Source organism: Leucopleurus acutus, assembly GCF_964270905.1.
Source record: "Leucopleurus acutus genome assembly, chromosome: 11".
NCBI classification, from domain to species: Eukaryota; Metazoa; Chordata; class Mammalia; order Artiodactyla; family Delphinidae; genus Leucopleurus; species Leucopleurus acutus.
In genome coordinates, this window is record NC_139152.1 from 22,552,152 (window position 1) to 22,578,392 (window position 26,241).

General features: G+C 36.3%; 2 protein-coding genes across 5 annotated transcripts in view; one reads left to right on the plus strand and one right to left on the minus strand.

Moving 5' to 3' along the window:
• Positions 1-18,965, minus strand: part of INTS13 (integrator complex subunit 13) — a 32,792-nt gene extending 13,827 nt beyond the window's left edge. For both annotated transcript variants that reach the window (XM_082849790.1, XM_082849789.1), the window contains exons 1-10: positions 18,717-18,965; positions 17,503-17,738; positions 15,033-15,107; positions 8,874-9,076; positions 8,401-8,481; positions 6,849-6,939; positions 5,350-5,478; positions 3,752-3,836; positions 349-438; positions 52-141 (exon numbers count right to left, since the gene is read on the minus strand). In XM_082849790.1, the coding sequence (XP_082705916.1) occupies positions 52-141; positions 349-438; positions 3,752-3,836; positions 5,350-5,478; positions 6,849-6,939; positions 8,401-8,481; positions 8,874-9,076; positions 15,033-15,107; positions 17,503-17,727 (1,069 nt within the window). In that variant the 5' untranslated portion in view covers positions 17,728-17,738; positions 18,717-18,965. The remainder of the gene's footprint in view (positions 1-51; positions 142-348; positions 439-3,751; positions 3,837-5,349; positions 5,479-6,848; positions 6,940-8,400; positions 8,482-8,873; positions 9,077-15,032; positions 15,108-17,502; positions 17,739-18,716) is intronic.
• Positions 18,966-19,424: 459 nt separating this feature from the next.
• Positions 19,425-26,241, plus strand: part of FGFR1OP2 (FGFR1 oncogene partner 2) — a 32,760-nt gene continuing 25,943 nt past the window's right edge. For 2 of the 3 annotated variants that reach the window (XM_082851154.1, XM_082851157.1), the window contains exon 1: positions 19,425-19,656. The gene's annotated coding sequence lies outside the window, so the exon portion shown is untranslated. Of the gene's footprint in view, positions 19,657-21,671; positions 22,292-26,241 lie in introns of those variants that run through there. The other variant, XM_082851155.1, reaches the window with a different exon arrangement.

Below are 26,241 nucleotides of genomic sequence, written 5' to 3' on the forward strand. Positions count from 1 at the left end.
TGATTTCACTTGACACAATCTCAGTCAAAACAATTAAATGATGAAAGTTACCATTTAGAAGAAAATTAGTAAGGCAGGAGGAAGGTCTACTATTTACATCTACGGGTGAAATTCGATAAGCGCCAGTGCAATAGTGTAATTCTGAAATAGAAGAAAACACTGATTTGAAAGAATATAAAGAAATATTTCCACAATTAAAAGAGGAAAACAAGCAAAAACAAAAGCTTGTTCCTTGATCCTCTAAAACAATGAAAAACAAAAATTCAAAAAGAAACAAATAATCCGTACACAATACTTAAAGAATCTTTTGATTATTATTTTCTCTTTCAATTATTTTTAAATACCTACCAATGTTATTGGTCCTTGGTGTGCACCACTTTAATGTTATTGTTTCTTTAAATGAGCCTTCTCTACTGCTTCCACTTAAGTGGTTATCACCTTTAAAAATAAGTTAGAGAAATAATAACATTACTAAATAATCACAAACTTCAAATGTTTGACAAGATTTCCAAGACTTTAAGGTCTATAAGAGAAAATACCTCTGAGAGAACATCTTTGTTTAGAAAGTCTCCTAGAAAAATACCAAATTGACTTTGGATATCAGTTATTATTAAAATAAGTACTTCGTTTCCCTCCAAATTTCTCATTAATTAATTTAATCATTTCAGTCACTACACTAAAAATAACAGCAAATTTTAAAAAATTTTAAGAATCTACAACTGCTACCCTCTGACACCATTAAATGATAAAATAACATGGTTATGTAGAAAGCTTCAGGAACCTAAAATGCACAACTCATTGTACTGAATCCCAATAAATTTATTAGAAGAAACATAAAATGAGGAATCTATAAGGTAAATATATAAGAAGATGTAACAATGAGCACTTTTTGCCTTAATGGAGTTCAGAGTAAACAGATGTTAAAATAATAATGAACACTGAAGTCTTAAACCCTCAAGGTCATCCAAGAGGGTTGGAATCAACTTCTTCCAAACTCATGTTAACGTTGATATTTTGACCTCTTCCCATAAAAAACAAATGTTCTTAACAGCATCCAGAATGGTGAATCCTTTCCAGAAGGTTTTCAACTTTCTTTGCCAAGATCCATCAGAGGAATCACTATCTATGGCAGTTATAGCTTTATGAAATATATTTCTTAAATAGTAAGACCTGAAAGTCAAAATGACTCCTTGATCCATGTGCTGTGGAAAGGATGTTGTGTTGGCAGGCAAGAAAACAACATTAATCTCATTGTATGTCTCCATCAGAGCTCTTGAGTGACCAGGTGTACTGTCAATGAGCAGTAATATTTTGAAAGAAACCTTTTTTTCTGGCAGTAGGCTAAATCGTAGGCTTAAAATAATGAGTAAACCATGTTGTCAACAGATGTGCTGTTATCCAGGCTTTGTTGTTGTACTGATAGAGCACAGGTGGAGTAGATTTAGTGCAATTCTTAAGGGTCCTAGGATTTTCAGAAGGGTAAATAAGCTTTGGCTCCAATTTAAAGTTACCAGCTGCATTAGCCCCTAATAAGAGTGTCACCCTGTCCTTTCAAGTCAGGCACTGACTTCTCCTCTCTAGCCATCAAAGTCCTAGATGACATCTTCTTCCAATAGAAGGCTGTTTCATCTACACTGAAAATCTGTTTAGTGCAGCCACCTTCATGAATTATCTGACCTAGATCTTCTGGATAACTTGCTGCAGCTTCTATATCAGTACTCGCTGCTTCACCTTGCACTTGTATATTATGGAGACAGTTTCTTTCCTTAAACATCATGAACCATCCTCTGCTGGCTTCAAACTTTTCTTCTGTACCTTCCTCACCTCTTTCAGCCTTCACAGAATTGAAGAGAGTTAGGGCCTTGTTGTAGATGAGGCTTTGGCTTGAGGGAATGTTGTGGCTGCTTTGATCTTCTACCCAGACCACTATAACTTCCTCTATATCAGCAATAAGGCTGTTTCACTCTCTTATCATTTGTGTGTTCACTGAAGTAGCACTTTTAATTTCCTTCAAGAATTTTTCCTTTGCATTCACAACTTGGCTAACTGTTTGGTGCAAGAGGCCTCGCTTTCAGTCTATCCTGGCTTTTCAACATGCCATCCTCATTAAGCTTAATCATTTCTAACTTTTGATTTAAAGTGAGAGACATTTCACAGCAAAGGAAACCATAAACAAAACGAAAAGACAACCAACAGTATGGGAGAAAATATTTGCAAATAATGCGACCCAACAAGGGATTAGTCTCCAAAATTTACAAAGAGCTCATGCAGCTCAATATCAAAAAAAAACAACCCAATCAAAAAATGGGCAGAAGACCTAGAGACGTTTCTCCAAAGAAGACATAGCTTCAGCTGGCCAACAGGCATATGAAAAGATGCTCAACATCACTAATTACTAGAGAAATGCAAATCAAAACTGCAATGAGATATCACCTCACACTGGTCAGAATGGCCATCATCAAAAAATCTGCAAACAATAAATGCTGGAGAGGGTGTGGAGAAAAGGAAACCCTCTTGCACTGTTGGTAGACATGTAAATTGATACAGCCACTATGGAGAACAGTATGGAGGTTCCTAAAGAACTAAAAATAGAGCTACTATATGATCCAGCAATTCCACTCTTGGGCACATATCCAGAGAAAACCATGGTTCGAAAGGATAAATGCACCCCAATGTTCACTGCAGCACTGTTTACAATAGCCAAGACACGGAAGCAACCTAAATGTCCAGTGACAAAAGAATGGATAAAGAGATGTGGTACATATATACCATGGAATATTACTCAGCCATTAAAAAGAATGAAATAATGCCATTTGCAGCAACATGGATGGACACGGAGATTACCATACTAAGTGAAGTGAGACAGAGAAAAACGAATATCATATGATATCACTTATATGTGGAATCTAAAAAAATGATACAAATGAACTTATTTACAAAACAGAAACAGACTCACAAACATAGAGAATGAACTTATGGTTACCAGGGGGGAAGGGAGGGGGGAGGGATAGATTGGGAGTTTGGGATTGACATGTACACACTGCTATATTTAAAATAAAATGCCTTTCCATGAAAAAAATAATAAAGTAAGAGATGTGCAACTCTTCCTTTCTTAGAGGCCACTGTAGGGTTATTAACTGGACTAATTTCAATACTGTTGTGTCCCAGGGAATAGGGAGGCCCAAGGAGAGGGAAAGAGATGGGGAATAACCAGTCAGTGGAGCAGTGAGAACACACACAACATTTATGGAATAAGTTCTCTGTCTTATATGGGTACAGTTTGTGGAACCCCAAAACAATTTACAAGAGCAACATCAAAGATCATTGATCACAGATCACCATAAGGAAAATAATGATGAAAAAGTTTGACGTACTGTGAGAATTACCAAAATGTGACACAGAGACATGAAGTGAGCAAGTGCTATTGAAAAAATGTCACCAAAGATTTGCCCAACCCAGGTTGCCACAAACATTCAATTTGTAAAAGAACGCAACATCCGTGAAGCACAGTAAAGCAAAGCATGACGAAATGAGGTATGTCTGTATTTGTTCCATTAGCCTAGTCTCTCCCAAAGTAAATTCAATAGAACACTAGTTCCATGGCCATTAATGGGTGATATTGTCAGGTAAGTTTGGAACGGGATGAACTAAAGTCAATCAGGTTTATTTACTCAAGAACTTCTCAAAGCTGTTAGTATGCTTTCATATGTTAGATCTTACAAAATAGTATTTTCCAACGTCTCTCACTTACCACTTTTCAGAAAATCTACATGTGCATCTTTGTGATGAAGTAGCTCCACATCGTAATTGGCAGATGTGTTAGCATGTTGTTCTTCCTTAAAGCAAAATTTAAAATAACTTGGTTTTGTTTTTAAAACAATGAAGTAATTATTCATTTTGCTTAAAGTGAGATCAAATATACCCAACAATAATTAGCTATAATAAGGGGATAGTTTGCTCAGTAATTAATCTATTTAAAGATGCAATAATTTTCCACAGCAATATAAACTATATTAAAAAACTACTGGCTACATATCAGTAATAAAGTAGTGATTTTTCTTATGTTATGTCAGAATTAACATAGATGGTTCATCTAGAAATTTTAGAATTTTTTTTACTCTGAATGCATTGTCCTGCCAATACTTTTTATACACAAATATGATGTAATTGAAATAGTTTACTCAATGTAAAATAGTTGATTAAAGGAGGAAATAGCATCTTTAAATACCTATAGTAAATTAGCAAGCACCAATTATATAAAATAGCAAATACAGACTAATAAACAAGTTTAGGAACTTGTCCTCACTAAACAGTAAATAGAAACTTCAGTATTATCTATTTACAAGAAAAAGACAAAGACTGAGGAGTCACACCAGTAGCACACAAATATGGTCAAATTTAAAAAGCAAGGTATCTGTCACCCTCAGAGTATTTTTCTTATAACTCATGAAATTATATTAAAATACGTCTATCATGCTATTTTAGTTGTTCACTGCTGCCTCACCTAAACTGTTCTACTGGTTAAGGCTATAATTTCTATTAAAGAGCCAGCCAGTGGTATAAGGAGGAAATCAATAATGAAAAGATTACATTTCTCATGCAATTTAGTTTTCATCATATGGTGGCAAAAAAAATGAAACTGGACTTATAAGAAAGCTAATTTAAATTTTTAGATATACTGGCTACTTTATATTTGTAAATATAATCAATACAATTAAATGTAACTCCCCTCAGTAAAAATTCATTTGAAGCTTTCTATGGCCCAGACATTGTGCTGGTCTTAGACAACTAAATAACATAATGAAAATGACAAGACAGTAACAGATTCCTAAGAAAATCCATTAGTAAAATCATAAGACTCATATGTTTTTCAGCTAGAATCATAAACTTGTTTAAAACTATAAACTATTTTTCCCTAGTTAGACCTATTAGTTACAAACACCTTTATACTGGGTAGGCAAGAACAAAAATATAAGAAAGAAAAGATCTACTAGAACACACAAAGTGAGTAAAATCTAATAACAACTGTCAGGAAAAGAATCACAGAAAAAGTAATCATTTCAGATAGAAATTATATTTTGATGAAAGTAATGAGAACAAAATTAAAAACAAAAAAGCTGATACAGAATGTTCTTATTAGGAAAAAAAAAATACAGCACTTTGTTCTGTGATCCTTTCTTGTTGCTTTTCATTATTTACTAACCTGGTCAAAGACACTGAATGTGTGCTAGCAAAACAAAAATATGATATGGGAAGAAAAAGTTAAGGTTCATTAAAATAAATAATACATATCAAATATTTAAAAAGCAAAGCAGAGCTTTCAAAACGGCAAGAAAAAGAACTGCCTACCTTCATTGGAATATTTGTAATAGTAGTTGAAGCCAAGTCGAAATGCTGCTGTACTAAAATATTTAATTTGGTAGCAAGATGCCGTCCCGCACGAACACTATGAACTTCGCTGGTTAAAACGGGGGACAACTATAGAAAGGTATGAAAAAAAAACCCCACAAAACTTTAAACATTTTAACTTAGTGCTAAATATTTTACTTCAACCCATGAAAATTAAGTACTTTTACTTGTGAGAATTTAGGGGGGAAAAGGTCCATAAATTAACCATAATCATTATTTTAGTAATACATTTTTATACATTCACTCATTCAACGATAGGTATTAAAGAGAACTTACTGTATAAATTGCCAGAAGCTGTGTGAGCTACTGGAGGATACAGCAGTGAACAGGCAAAATCCCTGTCCTCTTGAAACTTAGCGTAGAATAGTCTTTGATTTAAATCTATATTTTAATTTATAATTTTTACTTCTATTTATCTATATGCAAAATTGATTTGAAGTGTCCCACAGAAATACGGTAGAAAAAATAATTAATTTTGTGGAGAGGACAAACCTCTGCAGATACTACTACTTATTACAAAGAATGAAAATCACTACAATCATCATATTTTGTCACCAAGAAATGTATAAGGCAGCCAAAAGTTACTTATAAGCAGGCAACAAAATTTTACTCATTGCAGGGTAATAGTATTTATTGTAAGTAAATTATTTACTTATCTCAAAGTAAAGCCAATATAATGTTATGTCACCAAGAGTCAGAAAAAAGTTAACAAAAAATGGGCTTACACTGGAAACCACATAAAACACAATGATAGAGATAATGACCTAAAAAAGAAATCAGCTATTAAAAAAAAATTATCTAAGTTAATACTTCATGTTTATATTAAGTAATGCTAACTAAAAAAAACAAAAATAAGAACATACACATTTAATATAGTTATACAAACACACATATCTCTATTTCTAAACACAGACCACCAATGGAGAATATTATGTGATGTGAATCCATTTAACAATCAACAGACTCATCTCTTCCTTTAAAATTGTTCAAATTTATTTGACAAGTAAAACCAAGGTTGGAAATTAGTCTTTTACCCCTCTGGATAGGTAAAGTTAATTTCTTTGTTATAGGAGTGTATTTTGATTAAAGAGTGTATTATTTTCCTAATGAGAAGAAAAACAGTTCTACAGAGTAAGAAGTCATTAAAGCAATTGAAATCCATTACAGTAACTGAAATTTGAGGAACAATACAAATTGTGTATGGTTTGAGAACACAGTTATTTAAAATAAACATCAACAGGCAAACAAAATACTTTCAAAATCTACAATTATAACATAAAGAACTAATCTAGGTACTTTGCCATACAGGTTGCTTTCAAAACTCTAAATATTTTTGTATCAGAAAATGTTGGCAACCTGATCATTCTTATGCTAAACCTTCTCAGCATTTATTATTAATAATTAACAATGATCTCTTCTTCCATTACTTCTGCACTTACCTCTTTTTTAGGACGATCAGATACAAGGCTGTCTTCACCAACTGGGTAGGTATGGATCAAGACTAGCTCACACTTCTGAATCTGCATGAGACTTAAAGAGAAACTTTTCACTTAGAATATAAGACTATATACTACGTAAAGAATTCAGGCAGGTAAACTATAAAAAGTTTTATATACTAAAACAGTGTGTCTCTATAATCAGATACCACGGTTAACATAAAAGCTAAATATTCAGAAAGACTGTATAACTGCTGTACTTGTATGAACATTTAATGAATAATTTATATGAGTTTAATTGAAATGCAAAAATGATCATTTTGTGTATTCGAAGGATAAAATAAAGAGAAAATTCTTATACTCTGGTATAATTTTCAATAGATAACTGCCACAGAGAAAATGAATATATTGTGTATTAATTTCCCTTTTACTAGTGTTTTTCAAGAACAAATTATATTACCTATAATTGGTTATTTCCAAGAATACAGAATTTGTAATACTAAAAAGTTACCTCCAACTTTTTATTTTATTTATTTTTTGCCCCCTCCATTTTATTTCTTTTTTTAAATTGAGGTACAGCTGATGTACAATAATAAAAGTTTCAGACATACGACAGTGATTCACAATTTTTAAAGGTTATACTCCATTTATAGTTACTATAAAATACTGGCTATATTCCCCATGTTGTACAATATATCCTTATAGCTTATTTATTTTATACATGATAGTTTGTATCTCTTAATCCTTACCCCTATCTTGCCCCTCTCCCCTTCCCTCTCTCCACTGGTAACTACTAGTTTGTTTTCTATATCTGTGAGCCAACTTCTTATTTTAAAATTTCCAAACCTACAGAAAAATTGAAAGAAAAGTACTATTCAATGAACACCCATATATCCTTAACATAGATAAGCTAATTAGCCGTTAGCTACATTTGTTTTCACTATAAATGCCTAAATAGATGTACATTCTTTTTTTTTTTTACTAAGTCATTTGAGAGTAGTTGCAGAGGAAATGATACTTCATTCCTAAATACCTCAGCATGCTTCCTTCTCCTAGTGAGAATAATCCTACTTGTTGATGATAATAACAGTACTCCACCTAGAAAATTAATAGTAGCTCGATCTAATATAGACTCCTCACAGCAATTGCCCCAAACATATCTTTAGTGGCTTTTTTCTTTTTTAAAAATTCAGACAATATAATTAGTTATGTTTTGATTTGGTACATACTGAATAATGCCACCAATGATTTGCTCACTTTATAGATTTGTAATACAGAGTATGAGAACAGGCCATCAAAAAAATATGCATTATAAATTTATGTATTATTTTATCCTTCTGCTCACCTTTTCTGTGAGCAAAAAGTAAAATTTTAAACTTAAAGGGAAAATGGGACAAGAAGTTTCTGATCGAACATACATTTTTGACTAATTTGTAGAGCCAGTAGAGAATTCAAGGGAATGGTACCAATTACCATTAAAATTATTAGAATAATTATAATGAAATAAATATGACTATAAAATGGAATATTTATTTGATTTATGGATTATACTCACTGATCTGAATTTGCAGCAAGCTTGTTATGTTCATGAATTGTTTCCTGGACACAGTCCTCAAGCATTCGCACATGACTATCACTATGGCATAAAAAAGATAAAACCAACTTAAATAAATAAATAGTAAGAGAAAAAATTAAACACACTATTCAGCTGTAGTATCTTGTTACAGGCACTTAAAATTACTTCAATAAGGACTGTCTGTAGTGTGCTCATTCACAATACCAAACGACCAATTGAATGAAAAACTAGTGAGGAAAAAAAGTCAAATCGACCTACGTGATAACAATCTAAACAGTTTTCAATAAGATGAACTGGATATTTCAGAACTGGATAAACACAGTTTCGATATTAGAAAGGCCACATGTGATATCCTTAAATGCTAACATGTTGCCCCTGCTTTTTTTTAATAAAAACTACAATAGGATATTAAAATTCCCTCAGTGAAAGAATTACTGTGATTAATGGCTCACCTTTTTGCATTAGTAATGCAAATTATTCGTCCTCTATTTCCAACACGTTCTGCATTCTCCATTAGTAGAGTACGAGCCTCATGTTGGTATTCGGTAATTTTACAGAGGGTTTCCACTGCTGCAACAAGACCATGCAGAATACTGCAGCATTCTGGATCTGCCCGTGGATTAGGAGGCCCAACAGCAGCTAACGCTGCCATCAGCTAAGTAAAAGGGAAAACAATCATGTTGACAAGAATAAGCACAAGTCAGACAAAGGCATCACAAGAAAATGAAACTACAGACCAATGTATCTTATAAATATGGATACAAATATCCTTAACAAAATACTAGCACAATGAATCCAGAACATATAAAAAGAATTATATACCATGACCAAGTTGGACTTATCCCAGGAACACAAAGTTGATTTAACGTCTAAAAATTAATTAATGCAAACGATATCAATGGAATTTTTAAAAATCACATGATCATCCCCATAAATACAGAAAAAGCATTTGACAAAAATCTAAAACCCTTTCATGATAAAAAACACTCAACAAACTAGAAACAGAAGGGAACTTCCTCAAGCAGATAAAAGGCACCTATGAAAAACCTATACATAATATCATGCTTAATAGTGAAAACTAGATGTGTTCCCTCTAAGATCAGAAACAGAAGGATATCCACTCTCACCACTTCAATTCAATACTATACTAGAGCTTCTAGCCCAAGCATTAGGAAAGAAAAAGAAATAAAAGGAATTCAGATTGGAAAGGAAGAAGTAAAACTATCTCTATGTTGCAGATGACATGATCTTGTATGTAGAAAATCCTAAGGAATCCATTAGAAATTTTTTAGAAATAATAAGCAAGTTAAGCAAGGTTGCAGGATACATGATCAACAGACAAAAACCAATTGTATTGCTGTACATTTGCAAAGAACAAGCCAAAAATGAAATTAAGAAAACAATTCCATTTATAATATCACCAAAAAGAATAAAATGCTTAGGAATAAATTTAACAAAGGAAATGCAGATTTTATACTCTGAGAACTATGAAATACTGTTGAAAGAAATTAAAGATCTAAATGAATAAAAAACATCCTATGTTCACGGACTGGAATACTTACAATTGTTAAGATGACAACATTACCCAAACTGAACTACAGATTAAACATAATCCCTGTCAGAATCCCAGGTGACTTCTTTGTATTGATAGAAATTGATAAGGTGATTCTAAAATTCATATGGAATTACAAGGGATACAGAATAGCTAAAACACCCTTAAAAAAGAACAAAGTGTGAGGACTTTGCTTTATATATGCATAAAGATACGCTGGAAGGACCCATTAAAAACTAATAGTGGAGCTTCCCTGGTGGCACAGTGGTTGAGAGTCCGCCTGCCGATGCAGGGGACACGGGTTCGTGCCCCGGTCTGGGAAGATCCCACATGCTGCGGAGCGGCTGGGCCCGTGAGCCATGGCCACTGAGCCTGCGCGTCCGGAGCCTGTGCTCCGCAACGGGAGAGGCCACAACAGTGAGAGGCCCGCATACCGCAAAAAAAAAAAAAAAAAAAAAAAACTAATAGTGGTGGGGGTAAATAGTGATGTGCTGGTAAACCAGCTCTCCAAAGGGAAAAAAAACCCCTAACTTGTAGTGTTTGCCAATATCTATGGTTAAGTACTCCCATGATCGCTACTTTCAAGCTTTCACTGAATGTAAAGTTGATAGGAGATGCACACACTCAGTTCTTCCAAGTTGGTATAACCAGGCTCTAGCACAACACTAACTGGAACAGGGGATGAGTGGGAAATTTTTCAAGGCTTAGCTTTTACTTACACACACACACATATGTGTACATGCAAGTATATACGTAAAATTTATTTTTAAAAAACATAGGTATTACCTATTCATAAAAAGTGATCAAAAATGAAAGAAAAAATACTGTATATATAGGACTATAAAAAGTCCCTGGTACATAGGAGAAAAAATAAAAAGCTTTTTAGGACAGGGGTGTTGTGGTCCTGGGAAAGCAGCAGAAAGCTTAACTTCTGGAGTCAGGTAACTATGGACTGAAATGCTGACTCTGACTTTTAATATTGTGTGACCCTGGTTTAACTCTCCTAGCTTTTTTCCTAATCTGAAAGTGAAACTAATAATAGAAACTGTGCCACATTAGTATGATACTTTCAAACTTTAATTTACCCAACAAAAACAAGACCAAAACTCCTGAAATCTGATAAATTTTTTGTAATAAGATCTACAATGTAGAGGATAGAGTCACGTGCTGTAACAGAAAGAGTCCTGGACCCAGGTATGCAAGTCAAACTACCTCTGGCACCTGTGGGCTTCAGTTCCTTCACCTGCACAAAGAAGGAGTCAAAGCAAAAGATGTCTACAATCTTTCCAGCCCAAACATTCTTCAATCAATCTACTTCAATTGCTTCCCATGATCAGTCACAATAACTAGAGAAAGGTGTGACACAGATAACCAAAGCTAAACATTAAATGTGTTTACACAGACAAGATTATACATAATTTATACAAAATGTCAATTACTTTATATCATCTTAAACATTAGGGATTTGCTATATAGTTGCCTTCACACCTGGAGTTTCCCCTTCTGTTCATAATCTAAAAGCAATGCGTGTGATATGATATGCCTTCACCTTCAGAAAGCAGAAGGAAGCAGTAATTCTCGTATCATCAGTATAGCTCCCATTATTAAATGCATACCTCTTACTGAACTGCAGAGGTGCAGTAACGAAAATCTATTCAAATTTGTACTTATTTTTATTTATACACAACTAGAGAAGCTTCAGTCTTCTTTCACAGTACCTCTTGAAAGAACAAAGCAGAATACATGCTATTTCAAAAAGATAGTACGGGGGATGTACGGAATCCTTAATATTTTTTCAAGCAATGAAAGAATAAAGAACATTTTGGAGTGATGTAAATGCAAAGCCAAGCCAATAAAAGTCCCCCTTCAGTGAGTTACCTCAAAAGAAAAAAAGGTTAGATATGTTTACATATTATAATATTAATCACAACATTTTAAGACCAAACATCATAAGAAACACATTTTCATTAAAACACATTTCATGGGATTATTTCCACTAAAGGGCATCCATTAACAGAAAAATTTTAACATGAAATAGTTCAAATAATGTATTCAAATATTTCACTAATGCCTGTCTCTCATGTTCATATTCATCAGTGAAGGACCTAATAGACTGAAGTCTTCTATCCACCTAAACGACAGAAAAGAACGTAATCTACCACGAATTCAATAGCTTTAGACACATGTTTAAAAAGCATAAACTTGATGAATTGAGCATGGGTTTATTTCTGCTCCCTCAAACTCCACTAAAACTGTAGTAAAGGAATTTAATTTAAAAAAGCAAACACCAGGGCTTCCCTGGTGGCGCAGTGGTTGAGAGTCCGCCTGCCGATGCAGGGGACACGGGTTCGTGCCCCAGTCTGGGAAGATCCCACATGCTGCGGAGCGGCTGGGCCTGTGAGCCATGGCCGCTGAGCCTGTGCGTCCGGAGCCTGTGCTCCGCAACGGGAGAGGCCACAGCAGTGAGAGGCCCGTGTACTGCATTAAAAAAAAAAAGAAAAGGAAACACCAAAGGGGGTAAAACAAAAAACCCATAAACCCACAAAGACGAAGAGAATGGAGGAGGAGACAAGAGAACAATCAAGAGATGTCAGCAAGAATGTATGAAAATGGATGGAGGAATGGTAATGGACTTAGCAAGACTGAATAAACTGAAATCTAAGCACCTAGAGAGGGAAAAGGCAAGATGACATGCCTTTCAGAATCCAGGATCAGGAACTGGAGGCATCAAGTACCACATAAAGCAAGGATGAGGCAAGATACTGAAAACTGAATGACTTGAAGCCAGTATAAGGAACAACTTGACTCCCGATCTTACACCCTACCCATGCAAGTGACTCTCTCTTCCTGACCCCACCAGATAGAGAATCACAGTCCTTGGAGGAAATGAACCAGAGAGGTACCAAGCATGGATACCACAAAGCACAGCGGAGTGTCAGGGGAAGACACTAGACCAGTGCTGCCCAAAAGAGCTTTCTCTGATGATGGAAAAGTTCTATAACTGTGCTGTACAGTAGCCACTATCCACATGTGGCCTACTGAGCATTTGAAACATGGCTAGTGCTACAGAGAAACTGGATTTTTTTATTGCATTTAATTTTAATTAATTTAAATTTAAATAGTAGCTATTTGATAGCTAATAGTAGCTACATATGGCTAGTAGCTACTATATTGGACAGCACAGTACTAGACCAAAAACAGAAAGACTGAGTGAAAGTTCACCTACTGGATGGTAGAACCTACCCTCTCCCCTGGCTCCCAGAAGGCTGACAACCAAGTTTATAGCATGCAGGTGGAAGAGTGGAAGATCTTCTCTGGAGACCCCGAGAAGTCTCGGAGAGACAATCTGTCTATTCTGACATCTGGAGGCCTCCCAGGGAAAACAACTAGATTAAATAAATCACGATGAAGGCCAGTCAGCAATACCTACTCCACAACATGCAGATCTTCTAACCTGCTCTTTAGTGCCCTGCTTTTAAATAAGGTTGCATAGCTAAATATCAGTAGGCATTTAAGCAAAGCCTCAACATGAAAAGAACACTGAAAACAGAAGGAGATCAAAAGAAAACTTCAAATAAACTAATACCTTTGGATTAAAAAATTACACCCATAAAACAAGAAAAGGATACGACAAAAATGGACATAATTAGAGCGTAAGTAAAAGTTCTTGGAAATTAAAAATAAGATCAAATAAAAAGTTCCATATAAGGATTAAAAGGAAATAGGTAAAAGGCCCAGAAGGAACAACAATGGGAGGATCAGTGAGAAAAAGAATAAGGAATTTAATCCAGGAGGTCCAACATCCCATTCATAGGGATTCCAGAAAAACACAGAACACAAAGACAAGAACATTATCAAAGAAACAACAGGGGAAATTTTCCTGAAGAATATAAAGCCTAGCACAATGAATGAGAAAAGACCAACACTAAGGCCAATCATTGAGAAATTTCAGAACATAAAGGGAGAAAGAAAAGATTCTAAAAGGTTTCAGAGAGAAATTATGAAGAAAAATGACACTGGACTTCACAGTAACACTGGGAGTTATAAAACAGTGGGGTAAGGCCCTCAGAATTTTGAGGAGAAAATTATTTCCAATCTGAAATTTTTATACCTCAAGTATCAATAAACTGTAAGGTAAGTTACAAGAATTCTGGAGGTTATATTTTACCAGAACAAGAGATTACACACACACACACACACACACACACACACACCCACACACAAAAAGCAAGGAGGATGACAGCAGTGCACCAGGCGTAGAAAGCAACCAGTTCAAAGTGCAGCCCAAGACTGCGTTCCAAGAAGTTTTTCAAGGGGGGAAAAGAAAATCAAACTACTAAAATTCTAATACATTAATGATAAGTATATTGAGAAGTTTCACAGACACATGAGGAAAAGCAGCAACAGATTCTCAGAAAACTAAGCATATTAAAGGGGAAAAAAAGGAAATGATAAATTCCAGGAACACCAAAAAGTTGTACAACAAAGGAAATAACACAGAAGTCAAATCATTGTGCTGTAGACCTTAAACTTATACAGTACTGTATGTCAACTATATGTCAATAAAACCTTAATAAAACACAAAACAAAGGAAATAATCGCATATGCCACTTGGCTTAGCAGTGGATAACACTTTATGTAGACATTACAATGTAAACATGAAATTTTGAATTAAACAAAACTTCTGATATAATATTGAGAAAATCAGGGAAGGGAAGAAGGCAGTGAGAGTGGCATGGGTGAGAGGAAGTATAAAAGGTAAATCCTCATCGACAGTAATGATAAATGAGGTTTAAATTGAGAACTCTGTAAATAGCAGTAAGAACATGTTATTTAGAAATATGAAGTAAATACTAGATGAGCTAAAGTGTTGAAAGCTTGCTTCTAGAAAGTGGGGAAAGACTGGAAGACAGACAGCTGTTTTTCTTTTAGTATTAGTTGGTGTTTTAAAACTATGTGCAAATACTATACCTATTTAAAACATTAATTATATTTTAAGAAAGTATTATCAGGTCCAGATAATTTTCAAAAATGGCCACAGTTCAAAATCTAAGCATACCTCCTGCAAATTTTGGTCTTCTTGAGTCCAAGAATTTAAAACATGTGCTCCAGAGTCACTCACAATGAAATTCACCTAATAGAGTTCAAAGAAATAATTAGTATTCAACTCCAAGTCTTCTCAATCACATCATATTTAAAACATTTATTTTATTATAAATACCTTTTAATATATTATATATAACATAAACATAAATAGAGAGTGCAGTCTCTAGCTCTGGTTTGCTGATTGATTCATTCACTCATTTTATAGTTACCGAATGCCTAGTACAGGCCAGGTGCTATTCTCAGCACTAGGGATATGGGAATACAGTGATGAATACAACAGTTCTGTTGCTCACAATGTGGGGAAAGCCAGGGTTCTGGGGTGTGGTAAGACAGAGGGTACTGCAGGGAGAATACAAACAAAAATAAATGAACAACATAATTTCAGAGAGTGATAAATGCTATGAAACAGAAGTTGTTTAGCTTCTTTAGGTTGGGTGATCAGAGAAGGGCTCTCTACAGAAGTGGCAATTGAGGGAAATCCAAAATGACCAAAAGAAACCAGCCAGGGAAAGAGCTGGAGGTACAGAATTCCAGGTACAGCAAACAGCAAATGCAAAGGCCTCTAGGTGCACACCCTCAAAAGGGTGAAGGTCAGAGAGGTAGGAGATAAGGTCAGAAAAATAAGCAGTGGCCATATAACCTAGAGCATTGAAAGCTAAAAGAATGGATTTGCACTTTATTCTAAATTTTAAAGTAAAGGGACTTCCCTGGTGGCGCAGTGGTTAAGAATCTGCCTGCCAGTGCAGGAGACAAGGGTTCGATCCCTGGTCCGCGAAGACCCCACATGCTGCGGAGCAACTGAGCCCGTGTGCCACAACTACTGAGCCTTTGTGCCACAACTACTGAAGCCCGCGTGCCTAGAGCCCATGCTTCACAACAAGAGAAGCCACCGCAATGAGAAGCTCGCGCACGGCAACAAAGAGTAGCCCCTGCTTGCCACAACTAGAGAAAGCCCGTGCGCAGCAAAGACCCAACACAGCCATAAATAAATAAATAAATAAATAAATAAATAAATAAATAAATAAAAAGCATCCTAATTCTTCCACTGTATCTGTCAAATTTCTTAAAAAAATTTTTTAAAGTAAAATGCAAACAAAATATATCAGGTAAGATGATAACAGTAAGGATACATTAGAAAATATATCAAATGAGGGCTATGTTCCCTTTTGGGAGGAGGGTGAGATTACTTCTTTCCCCTGGACTGTATGATCTAAGTCATGATCTTTTTTCCTATTATCCATGTAATACTCATTTTGCCTCCCCAGTAAGTTTGATAAGCAGCCTTTTCTCCTACGACTTACCTGACAGGAACATATTTCACTGGCCACTTTACTCACATTACCTCACTGAAATCTTACAACAATCATAGTTATGCTCACATGGGAGGAAACGGAGGCTTGGAGAGATGAAGCAAAATGATCAAGGTCACACTGCCGGTAGCTTAATGATGCCAGGACCTGTGTGCTAAATCACTACATTATGCTTCCTCTCATATATACTTTTTTACCTTACATGATACACAATTTACAGAGGGACTAAAACAATTTATATTTTAATTTGGAACATATCTGAATGTATAATATATATTAGCCTCTCTGTGTTCAGCCTTACTGTTACTGCTGTGCCTGTGCCGGTCTATGAACAGGCTAGGTCCCAACCTATGCTGCTCCAACTGAGACAGAAAGCAAAGCATCCACTTGTGGCTTAACCAAATGACTTTCCCCAAATAAAACAGTTGGGATTCTGAAAACTGAAGATAATTTTCACACTTGGAGTTTCTATCAATCTTCAATTTCTCTTCTTACTGATAAAAACAATTTCCCCTTAGCATTCTTAAGAGCATTCTTTACAATATGGCCAAATCCTGCAGCAATTTAGGACACTTTCACTAAAACTGTAAGCAGCCACGTTCAAATTCTGGTTCTTTCTCTAACTAGCTACATGACTCAGGGCAAATTGCTTCTCTCTACCTCAGTTTCTGCGTCTCCAACAAAGCAGTAATAAACAAGGCTGATATTCAGATGGAACATACCAACACATTCTGACAAAGTGCTTTCAGCCAACATCCCTTCTGCTTAGGCTGACAACAGTTCTCAGTGGTCAGTGTCTGTTCCATTCTGGTTTCATACACTTTGAATACTGTCCCAGTAATTACAGTAGCTACCTCACAGGACTGCTGTTAAGAGTTAAAGGAGTTAATATGAAGCACACGTTAAGTGCTCCATAATTGTTAGCTGTTATTATTGTTGTTGGCCCCAATTAAATACATGTATTAACCCCAAAGGGGAGTTCTATATACTACACTTTTAAAGTAGTAAATAAACAGTTGTAAGTCAAATCTAAAGCAAAGTCATACATAAAAAGTGTAAAAAGCAGTCAAGTACATCCCCCAAATCATGATTTTACTTGTACTTCACACTCACCAGCTTTTTGAAAGGAAATATATCATACATTATTCTACAATATTCCATGGAAGATTCTACTGAGCAAGTCCACAATGATTTAGATATAGGGGCCAAAGGGATGATTCCTTGGGTCCTATTCTTCACCAGCATATCAAACTCGACATGCTGTCTGCATGATTCTGCCATGTAAGGGCAGTGATCCACAACAAATACTGTTTTATGAGATTCAGAAAAAATCTTCATTTTGTTTTAACCTGTAAGGGATAAAATATATTAGCCAAACACCTTATACATAACATTTAATATCTTAAATTATTTCTAACGAATGCGTTTTTTCCTCAAGATTTGATAGGGAACATGAATAATCAGTAGTCAAAGAAATTTATCGAACAAAGGACAAGATTTAATGAGGTCATGACCAGAAAGTAACAATTCAAGGGATCAGCTACACCATATTCACCTGTCATTCTACCAGACACAGGCAGATTACAATACATGCAGATATTTTTTGCTTTTGGAATGAACTTAAATTTGCCAGAAGAAAACATTTTTACAAATAATCGTATTGGTTTCCCTTACATAATACCAAACAAAATAAACGACAAACACCCTTCAAACACACTTTTGATGATCCTTGCTAATTGACATCAATCAAATATAAACCCCTAAAGTAATATAAGTCAGCATTTGGGGGCTTCCCTCCAAAAAAATCTCAAGACTTCTGAAAAAGGGTGGGGATTGGGGAGAAAGAATGAACTGGAAAGAGTGACAACAAAAGGTAAGCTCAAAACATAACAAATATCTCCTAAGATAACTGCATATCTGGTCTTCGCATTAGGATAAGGACCTCAAATTCACACTCTCCACCTTAGCTTCTGAAACACCACGGTAATTCATCATGTAGAACAGAAAAACTTAGGTGCTACCATCACATGGTGGGAAGGAGGAACTTTTGAAACTTTCTTGTAAGAACTCCCTTGCTTCGCTAATAAAATCTTATACTGAATAGACAATCCACATTCGAAAAGCACAGGGTAAACACAGCAGAAGTGTTCATTAAAACGAACCGACTTTTTACAATCCAGCTATTTTCTTCTCCTGCTTTCCAATGCATTTCCCCTTCATGCAAAACTCTTCTTTGAGAAACCTAGATACACTCTGCTGGAAACTGGGGTGGGGGGGGAGTACAAGGTGAGTGGATAAGGAAGACCTCAGGATCGAGGTTCGCTTACTTTCGTGCCTGGTCCTGCAGTGAAAACGAACAGAGGCTATGCACCACAGCCTCTCTGGAAAAGGCTGCTGGCTGGGTGGGGAGGGTCAGCGCTCAGTCAGGAGTGTCTGGTACCAAAGACAGGGGACTATGCTTTCCCCGCTCATCTCCTAACACACCGGTCCTTCCCAGGCTTCCTAAGTGCAGGAGCGCGCGCGCCTGCGCGTGAACACAAACACTCACACACTCGGACTGGCGCGTGCGCAAAGCACTCTTCTGCAGCCCCGCCAAGCTGCCCTTCCCCCTCTGCGGGCCAGACGCCCAGGTCTCTAACAGGAAGAGGGCGGAGCCAAGAAAAAAAATGCCTCCGACCCTCAAGATTTTCTACCCCCTAATTTTCCAGTCACCCATTGGGAAAATTGATCCGGGCGACCTGAGAGCCTCCCCAACAGCGAAGTACCAACCACAGCACCGGCTAACGGTGCTACGGTCCCCTAAACGCAAGGCCCGCCCACCAGATCTCCCCTTCTCAGTCTCTCCACCCAGGCCCGTTTCCCCTAGCAAAATTCGCGAGACTTTGCGAGAGGCCGAGAGAAAGCTTGAGCGTGGATTAGTGGGGAGGCCCGCCCCTACCTCTCGCGCATGTCAGCTAGAGGCCTCAAAAAAAAGTCGCTGGGCTCTGCCCCCACGGTTACGCGAGGAAGGAAATCTCGCGAGGTTGAAGCGCTCTGAGAGCGCTGGTCGGAGGCGGTGAACGGAGGTTTTCCGTTGGCAAGTGATGGGGCTGAGCCCCTCTGATTCCCCCAGGCCGCCCCTGCACTGCCTCTGCTTGGTTCTGCGTCTGCTCGCTGAAGAAGCTGAACAGGCAAGAGGAGTCTCTTTCCCTGGGTGCATAGGTCCCCGTTGGCCGAGGCTTGAGTCCTAACCGCCACAGCTGACGGCTGCGAGGGATTGAGACCAGAGTAAGTGGAATCAATCCAGGGACCAGAGCGGGCATAGGGAGTCGGAAGCTTCCTTCCCCGATGGTGCTTTGCACCTCCTCTTGAACTACCGGCTGCCAGTTACTGGGCGCGGTACTTCCTCTCCTTGTTCAGCTCTGAGCACCTCTTTCCGGAACTGAGGTGCGGAAAGTTCGATGAAAAGCCTTGGCCCTAACCCTGTGGACACACCTTCCCTCTCTGTTTCCTGCCTAACCCACCTGGGAGCTCACCGTTTGTGGGGCGGGGTTGGGGGGTGGTCGGCAGGGATGCAAAAGGGGTTCTTTTCAGTTTTCAATTTACCTCTTTGCATATGACATGGAGAACCATTCCCTCTTTCTTGAAACTGCCCTCCAAGGAATATTACTCTTTTCCTGGTACTCTTCACGGATAACCATACTGTCTGGAAACTGCCCTCTGAAGAATCCTACTCTTTTCTTGGTTTTCTTCCTGCCTTTTTTATGTATCCCATCTCAGATAATGGTACCGGTGTCCATCCTGCTGTCCAAACTAGGAACCTAAGGCTCATCCTTGACTGTGTATTTCCACTTACACTGCACGATGCTATTTCTTTTTCTTTCACCAGATGATTTCTCCACCATCATCCTTCCCTAGAGTTACCATTCTGAAATACAAATCTGTTCATAGCAATACTTTCTTTAAGCTTTTTGAATAACCGTATTGCTGACAGAATTAAGTCCTAATTGTTAAGCATATCACTTAGGACCTTATACTGTCTGTTCCAATACATTCCATTCTACCTTTTCTGTCTTATTTTGCCTCTCCTCCAAATACTTCAATACCCAGTCATGCCAGACTGCTGGATGTTTCTCCAAACATGGAAGCACTTCCACAACTCTGTGCCTTTGTATGTGTTGTACCATCTGTCTTGAATGCTTACTCTTCCTTATTTTTTTTAAACCAACTTTCAAGATCCAATTCATAGACCATTGTCTTCTCAGGCTCCCACAGATGATATTGATAGTACCACGGTGTTCCCAAAGCACTTGAGACGGTATTCTGCAGTATTCCTTAGGTTGTATAACATTATTTGTTCCAGTATCTGTCTCTTGCGCTAATTTGAACTTGAGCCTGGGATCACGTCTTATTCATCTTTGTAACAAAAGTTAGACCAGTGCTTGGCACATAGCAGGTGTTATAGTTCTGAAGATTCACCATAGGAGTAGGAATCCTTAGCATCCTTAAAAGTGTAGAATTTTAGAGCCAGAGGAACCTTGTATATTAGCTTAAAGAACCCTGACCTGTTTTGAATATGAGGAACCCTGTACCACCAATACACAAGTAATTGTACTTTTAGTATCTGTTAGTTGAGATTGTGCATAGTGGCAAAAAGACTATTATGCTTTTAAATGCTTTTGTATTTTATTATTACTAGTCTCTATTAAAAATAGTGGGCTATTTATGTGAGAGAAATATTTAGACTACAGACCATGCTTGGTATATGTACATCCATGCAGCCCTTCCGATGATTCCTTGCCCATAGGTTAGAAATAACTGGTTTAGATTAAGTTAGGTCCTTCTTGAATTGTCATACCTGTTTGAACATACAGGTGTATGCAACTTATATTTAGCCACAATTCCAAGGTAACGTATAATTAAAAAAAGAAATTCTCCTGTGTCCTTACTTTCAGATTGTTTCTTATAACTTTAAAAATTCATTTTCTTCATAAAGCACCTTCATAAAACTCCAAACGTGTTCATTCCATCATTTTCAAGGACAGTGAAAATTTTTTGTACTTTCAGATACAGTGCTATGTCTGTATAAGATGCTTTTTAAAAATATGTAATTTATAATTTACATGTTTTCTTTCTTGATCTCTGTATAAGTTTCTAAGAAAGCCATAACTAGGACTTTTTATATTTCCATATGTGTCAGTTAGTATTATCTACTAATTAACTTTAGAGGCACCTGCCTGAACAATAAAATTTTTAAATTAGATTGTTGACATTGATACACACATCTGTGGTATGTCAGCGGTCACAGTATTTCTGTGTAGTTCCAGCTCTAGGGTAATGGATTTGTGGATAAAGGGGAAAGAAGAGTGGTTTGAATTTCTTTAAATTTTTCTTAACCAAAATCTAAAACTAACAGCTGGCAGTTTCTGTCTTGGGTGGGTGGTGGTTTCTCTTTTATCAGCAGCACAATGTTCTGAACCCTCTGCCAGGAGTCTGACTGCGAATGTCTTTGGGCGGTAAAGTGGGTGAGAATGTGGCTAATGTGGAGGGCGGGGAACTGCTTTAAAAAATTTTACCTGTAATATGAACCTACCTATAGAAGATAATGTAAGTAAGTACACTAGTTAAGTGTGACTAGTTAAGACATGCTCTCTAAAAATAGATAAAATTGAGAATATCTTTTTTTTTTAACTGGAGTCTTTTAAATTTAAAACTTGTTAGAGAATGTGGAAAACAATCTTCCTCCCACTCCAGTTACCAGCCAAACAGTGCAGGGGGAAAAGCACAATGGTTTTCAAAAAAGGTGGCAAAGTAAAGGCATATTATAAAATATTTTAAACTTTTCTGTGGTTTTACATACAGGAAATGAACATGCAGATTCATAGAAACTTTGTGTCACTGTTTTTCTGAAATGCTAATAAAGGTATGCTTTTAATTACCTGCTATTTATAATTCCTTTCCCTGAACAGGTATGTTTTTATAGTTACAAAAGAAATTTCAAATGTAGTTCATTTTGATAGTAGTATTTCATTATGCAATGTAGAGAATGTTTTTTAAAGTGGATGTTAATTCTAGTTTCAGAAAGTCTAATTGGTCTCCTTAAAAAACAAAATTCAACTGAGTAAACTTTAAAAATCTTATTGGCTTTGTTCAACGACTCATGAATCAGGCTGCATCCCATCTAGCAGAAAGGAGTTCCAAGGAGCTGTACAAAATGAAAGACTTTTATAGGAGAAGGGACAAGGAAGTTATACTAACAAAAAGCAGATTGGTTGGGACAAGGTCACTTTCCTTTAGGGGACGGCAGGGGTCTGTCAGACAAATTACCTCACAGTGATTCCTGATCGACAGATTTAAGGTTCCATTTCTGGAAGAGGCCAAAACTGTAAGTTAAGTCTTGGTTTGGTGATGTGGGGCTTAGCATAAGTGACATGGCATTTGGGGGCCTGTTTTCTTGTTTTTAACAGTCTTATAATTAACTGTGATGGCTGGTTAAAATAGATACTAGGCTTTTATTGGTTATGCAGAAAAATATTAAATATTTGTTATTTTTTCATCTTCATTTACACTTCCATTTATTTTCTATTGCTGGTTTGAAATGCAATTTATATAATAGTTTGGAAATCTCATCGGTCGAGTAGGGTCAAGGAATTTGCTTTGTTTTTCCACCCAGGAGACCAGGATAGTCTTTATATAGGTAAAAGCAAACAGGGCCCTGGAGAGCCATCTTGGCTCATGAATATCCACTAGACTGGGGGTCAGAAGTGCTATTTCTGGTACTAGCTTGGCTCCTTCCTTGCTACATGGTGCTGTCAGTCAGCTCCTTACCTTTGAAATCCTGAGTCTGTTTCCTCATTGGTAAAATGGAAATAACAGTTATCCCAATGAGCAAGATTCAGTATAAGGTTGTATTACTCAGGCGCAGAAAGCTACCAACAGTTGGAATTAATTAAAATTATTACCTAGCAGTTTGATTTTACTCTGGAGTGCTCTAGAAGTCCATTTAGATTGAATTAGGTTGGAGAAAAGGCTAACACACTTTTGAAGAAGGAAAAGATGGCTTGCCATATCAGATAGCAAGCGTTATTTTACAACTGTAACAGTTGAGGCAGCATATTGATGTAAAGATAGATAATAGATACAAAGGTAGAATAGAGAGCTCAGAAACATACCCATACATTTATTGAAAAAACATACAACAGGTGTGGCATTACAATTCAGTGGGGGAAGAATGTACTATCCAATAAATGGGAACTGGCGCAACTAGTTGTCCACATGAGAAAAGGAAAATATAATTAGATATCTTCCTTATACCACGCATGCAGATAAACAGCAGATGAATTAAAGACAAAGGCAAAACCTTGGGGACAGATTTTTTTTTTTAAGTTTTAAAATTAATGTATTATGCCCTTTTTTGCAATATAGTTCTATTCATTTTAACATGTGTACAGATTCCACCGCAATCAGGATACAGAACTATCCATTATTTCAGAATAGTCTCTTGTGCCACACCCTTCTCCCCTACCCCCGTGCCCACTCCCACTCCCAGCTCCTGACAACCACTGATCTCTTATGTACCCTCTTATCTACTGCTGTGGTTTTGTCCTTTGGGCAGTGCCAGGTAAATGGAAGCAGTATGTAACCTTTGAGATTGTCTTCTTTCACTCAGTCAGCATAATATTTTTGAGATTCACCTATGTTGTTGCCTTATCAGTGCTTCATTCAATATTATTGCTGAGTAGTATTTCATTGTGTAGATGGTATGTACTGCAGTTTGTTTATCCACTCATTTCTCTACAGTAAATACCCAGAATTGGTATTCCTGGGTCATATGGTAGAATACATTTAACTTTTCAGAAACTGCTAAACCATTTTCCAAAATAACCATGTTATTTTGCATTCTCACCAGCACTGTGTGAGAGTTCCGTGCCAGCACTTGGTATGTCAGTACTTTCTATTTTAGCCATTTTAATAGGGGTGTAGTGGAGCTCATCATGGATTTAATTGCTTTTTTTAATGGCTAATGATGTTGAATATGTTTTCACGTGCTTTTTTTGCCATCCATATATTTTTTTGGTTAAGTGTTAAAGTCTTTTGCTCATTTTTAAAAATTAGATTATTACCTTATTGTTAGTTTTGAGAGGTTTTTATGTATTCTGAATACAAGTCCTGTGTCAGATATGTGATTTGTATCTTCTCCTAGTCTATAGCTTGTCTTTTCAGACTGTCTTAACAGTGTTTCCCAGAGCAAAAGTTTCTAATTTTGATGACATCCAGTTTATTGAATTTTCCTTTTTTGAATCAAGCTTTTGGTATCATGTCTAAAAAGTGTTTGCTTAACCCCAGGTCACAAAGATTTTCTCTTGTTTTTTCTTCTAGAAGCGTTACCATTTTTCGTTTTACATTTAGATCTATGGCCCATTTGGAGTTAATTTTTGTGAAAATTGTAAGAATTACTTAACATGTTGGCATGCAGATGTCCAGTCTCCCAGCACCATTTGCTGAAAAGGCTATCCTTTCTCCTTTGACTTGCCTTTACACCTTCTTCAAAAATCAGTTGGTCGTGTTTCTGTGGGCTTATTTCTGGACTCTGTTTTATCTGGCTGGCTCTGCCAATACCATGCCATCTTAACTGCTATAGCTTTATAGTAAGTCTTAAAATTTAGAAGTGTGATTTCTCCAATTTTGTTTTCAAAATTATTTTGACTATTTGGTTGAATTTGCCATTGAAACCACTTGAGTCTAGAGATTTTTGGCAGAAGATTTTTAACTACAAATGTTTTTAATAGTTGTAGGACTATAGAATAGTTACAGGTATTTAATAGTTATAGCTATAATAATTATTATTAATAGTTGCATCTTGTATGACTTTATGTAGTTTGTGGTTTTTGAAGAATTTGTCCATTTCATCCAATTCATGTGTATGAAATTTATTATTGTATTCACTTATCCTATTAATGAATTAGGAGTCTGCAGTGATATCCCTTCTTTCATTCCTGACATTGGTAATTTATGTCTTCTCTCTTTTTTTTCTTGGTCAGTTACGCTAGAGGTTTATCAACTTTTTTTGCTTTCTCAAAGAACTAGTTTTTGGTTTCATTGTTTTTTTTTCTGTTGTTTTCCTGTTTTCAATTTCATTAATTTCTCCTCTTGTATTATTTCCTTCTTTCTGTTTACTTAGTGTTTATTTTGCTTTTCTTTTCCTTATTTCATGAGGTTGAGGCTTAGATAGTTGATTTGATATCTTTCTAGTTTTCTTATATAAGCATTTAGTGTATGAATTTCCTGCTTTACATGCATGTCAAAATTTTGATATCTTGTACTTAGATCAAAATATTTTCTAATTTCCAAAAAAACTTTCTTTTTGTCTCATGGATTACTTATGTGTGTTGTTTAATTTCCAAACATTTAGAGATTTTCTTGTTGTCTCTTCGTTATTTATTTTAGTTTAATTCCATTATGTTCAGAGAACATAATTTGTATGACTGCAGTTCTTTTAAATTTGTTAAGGTTTGTTTTTTGATCCAGGATATACTCTATCCTAGTGAATGTCCCATGTGTACTTAAAAATAATGTGTATTCTGCTGTTGTTGGTTATAGTGTTTTATAAATATCAATTCAGTCTACTTAGTTGACGGAGTTTGTTCATTTCTTCTATATCGTTGCTGATTTTCTCTATACTAGTTCCATCAGTTACTGAGAAAGAAGTGTTGAAGATTTCAGCAGTAAGTGAGGATATGTCTATTTAGTGTTTTCAGTTTTTATTTGATTTTGAAGCTCCCTAGTTAGGTACATATACATTTAGGATTCTTATGCGTTCTTGGTGAGTTGGCCCTTTTATCAACTATGTATTGCCCCTCTTTTATCCCTGGT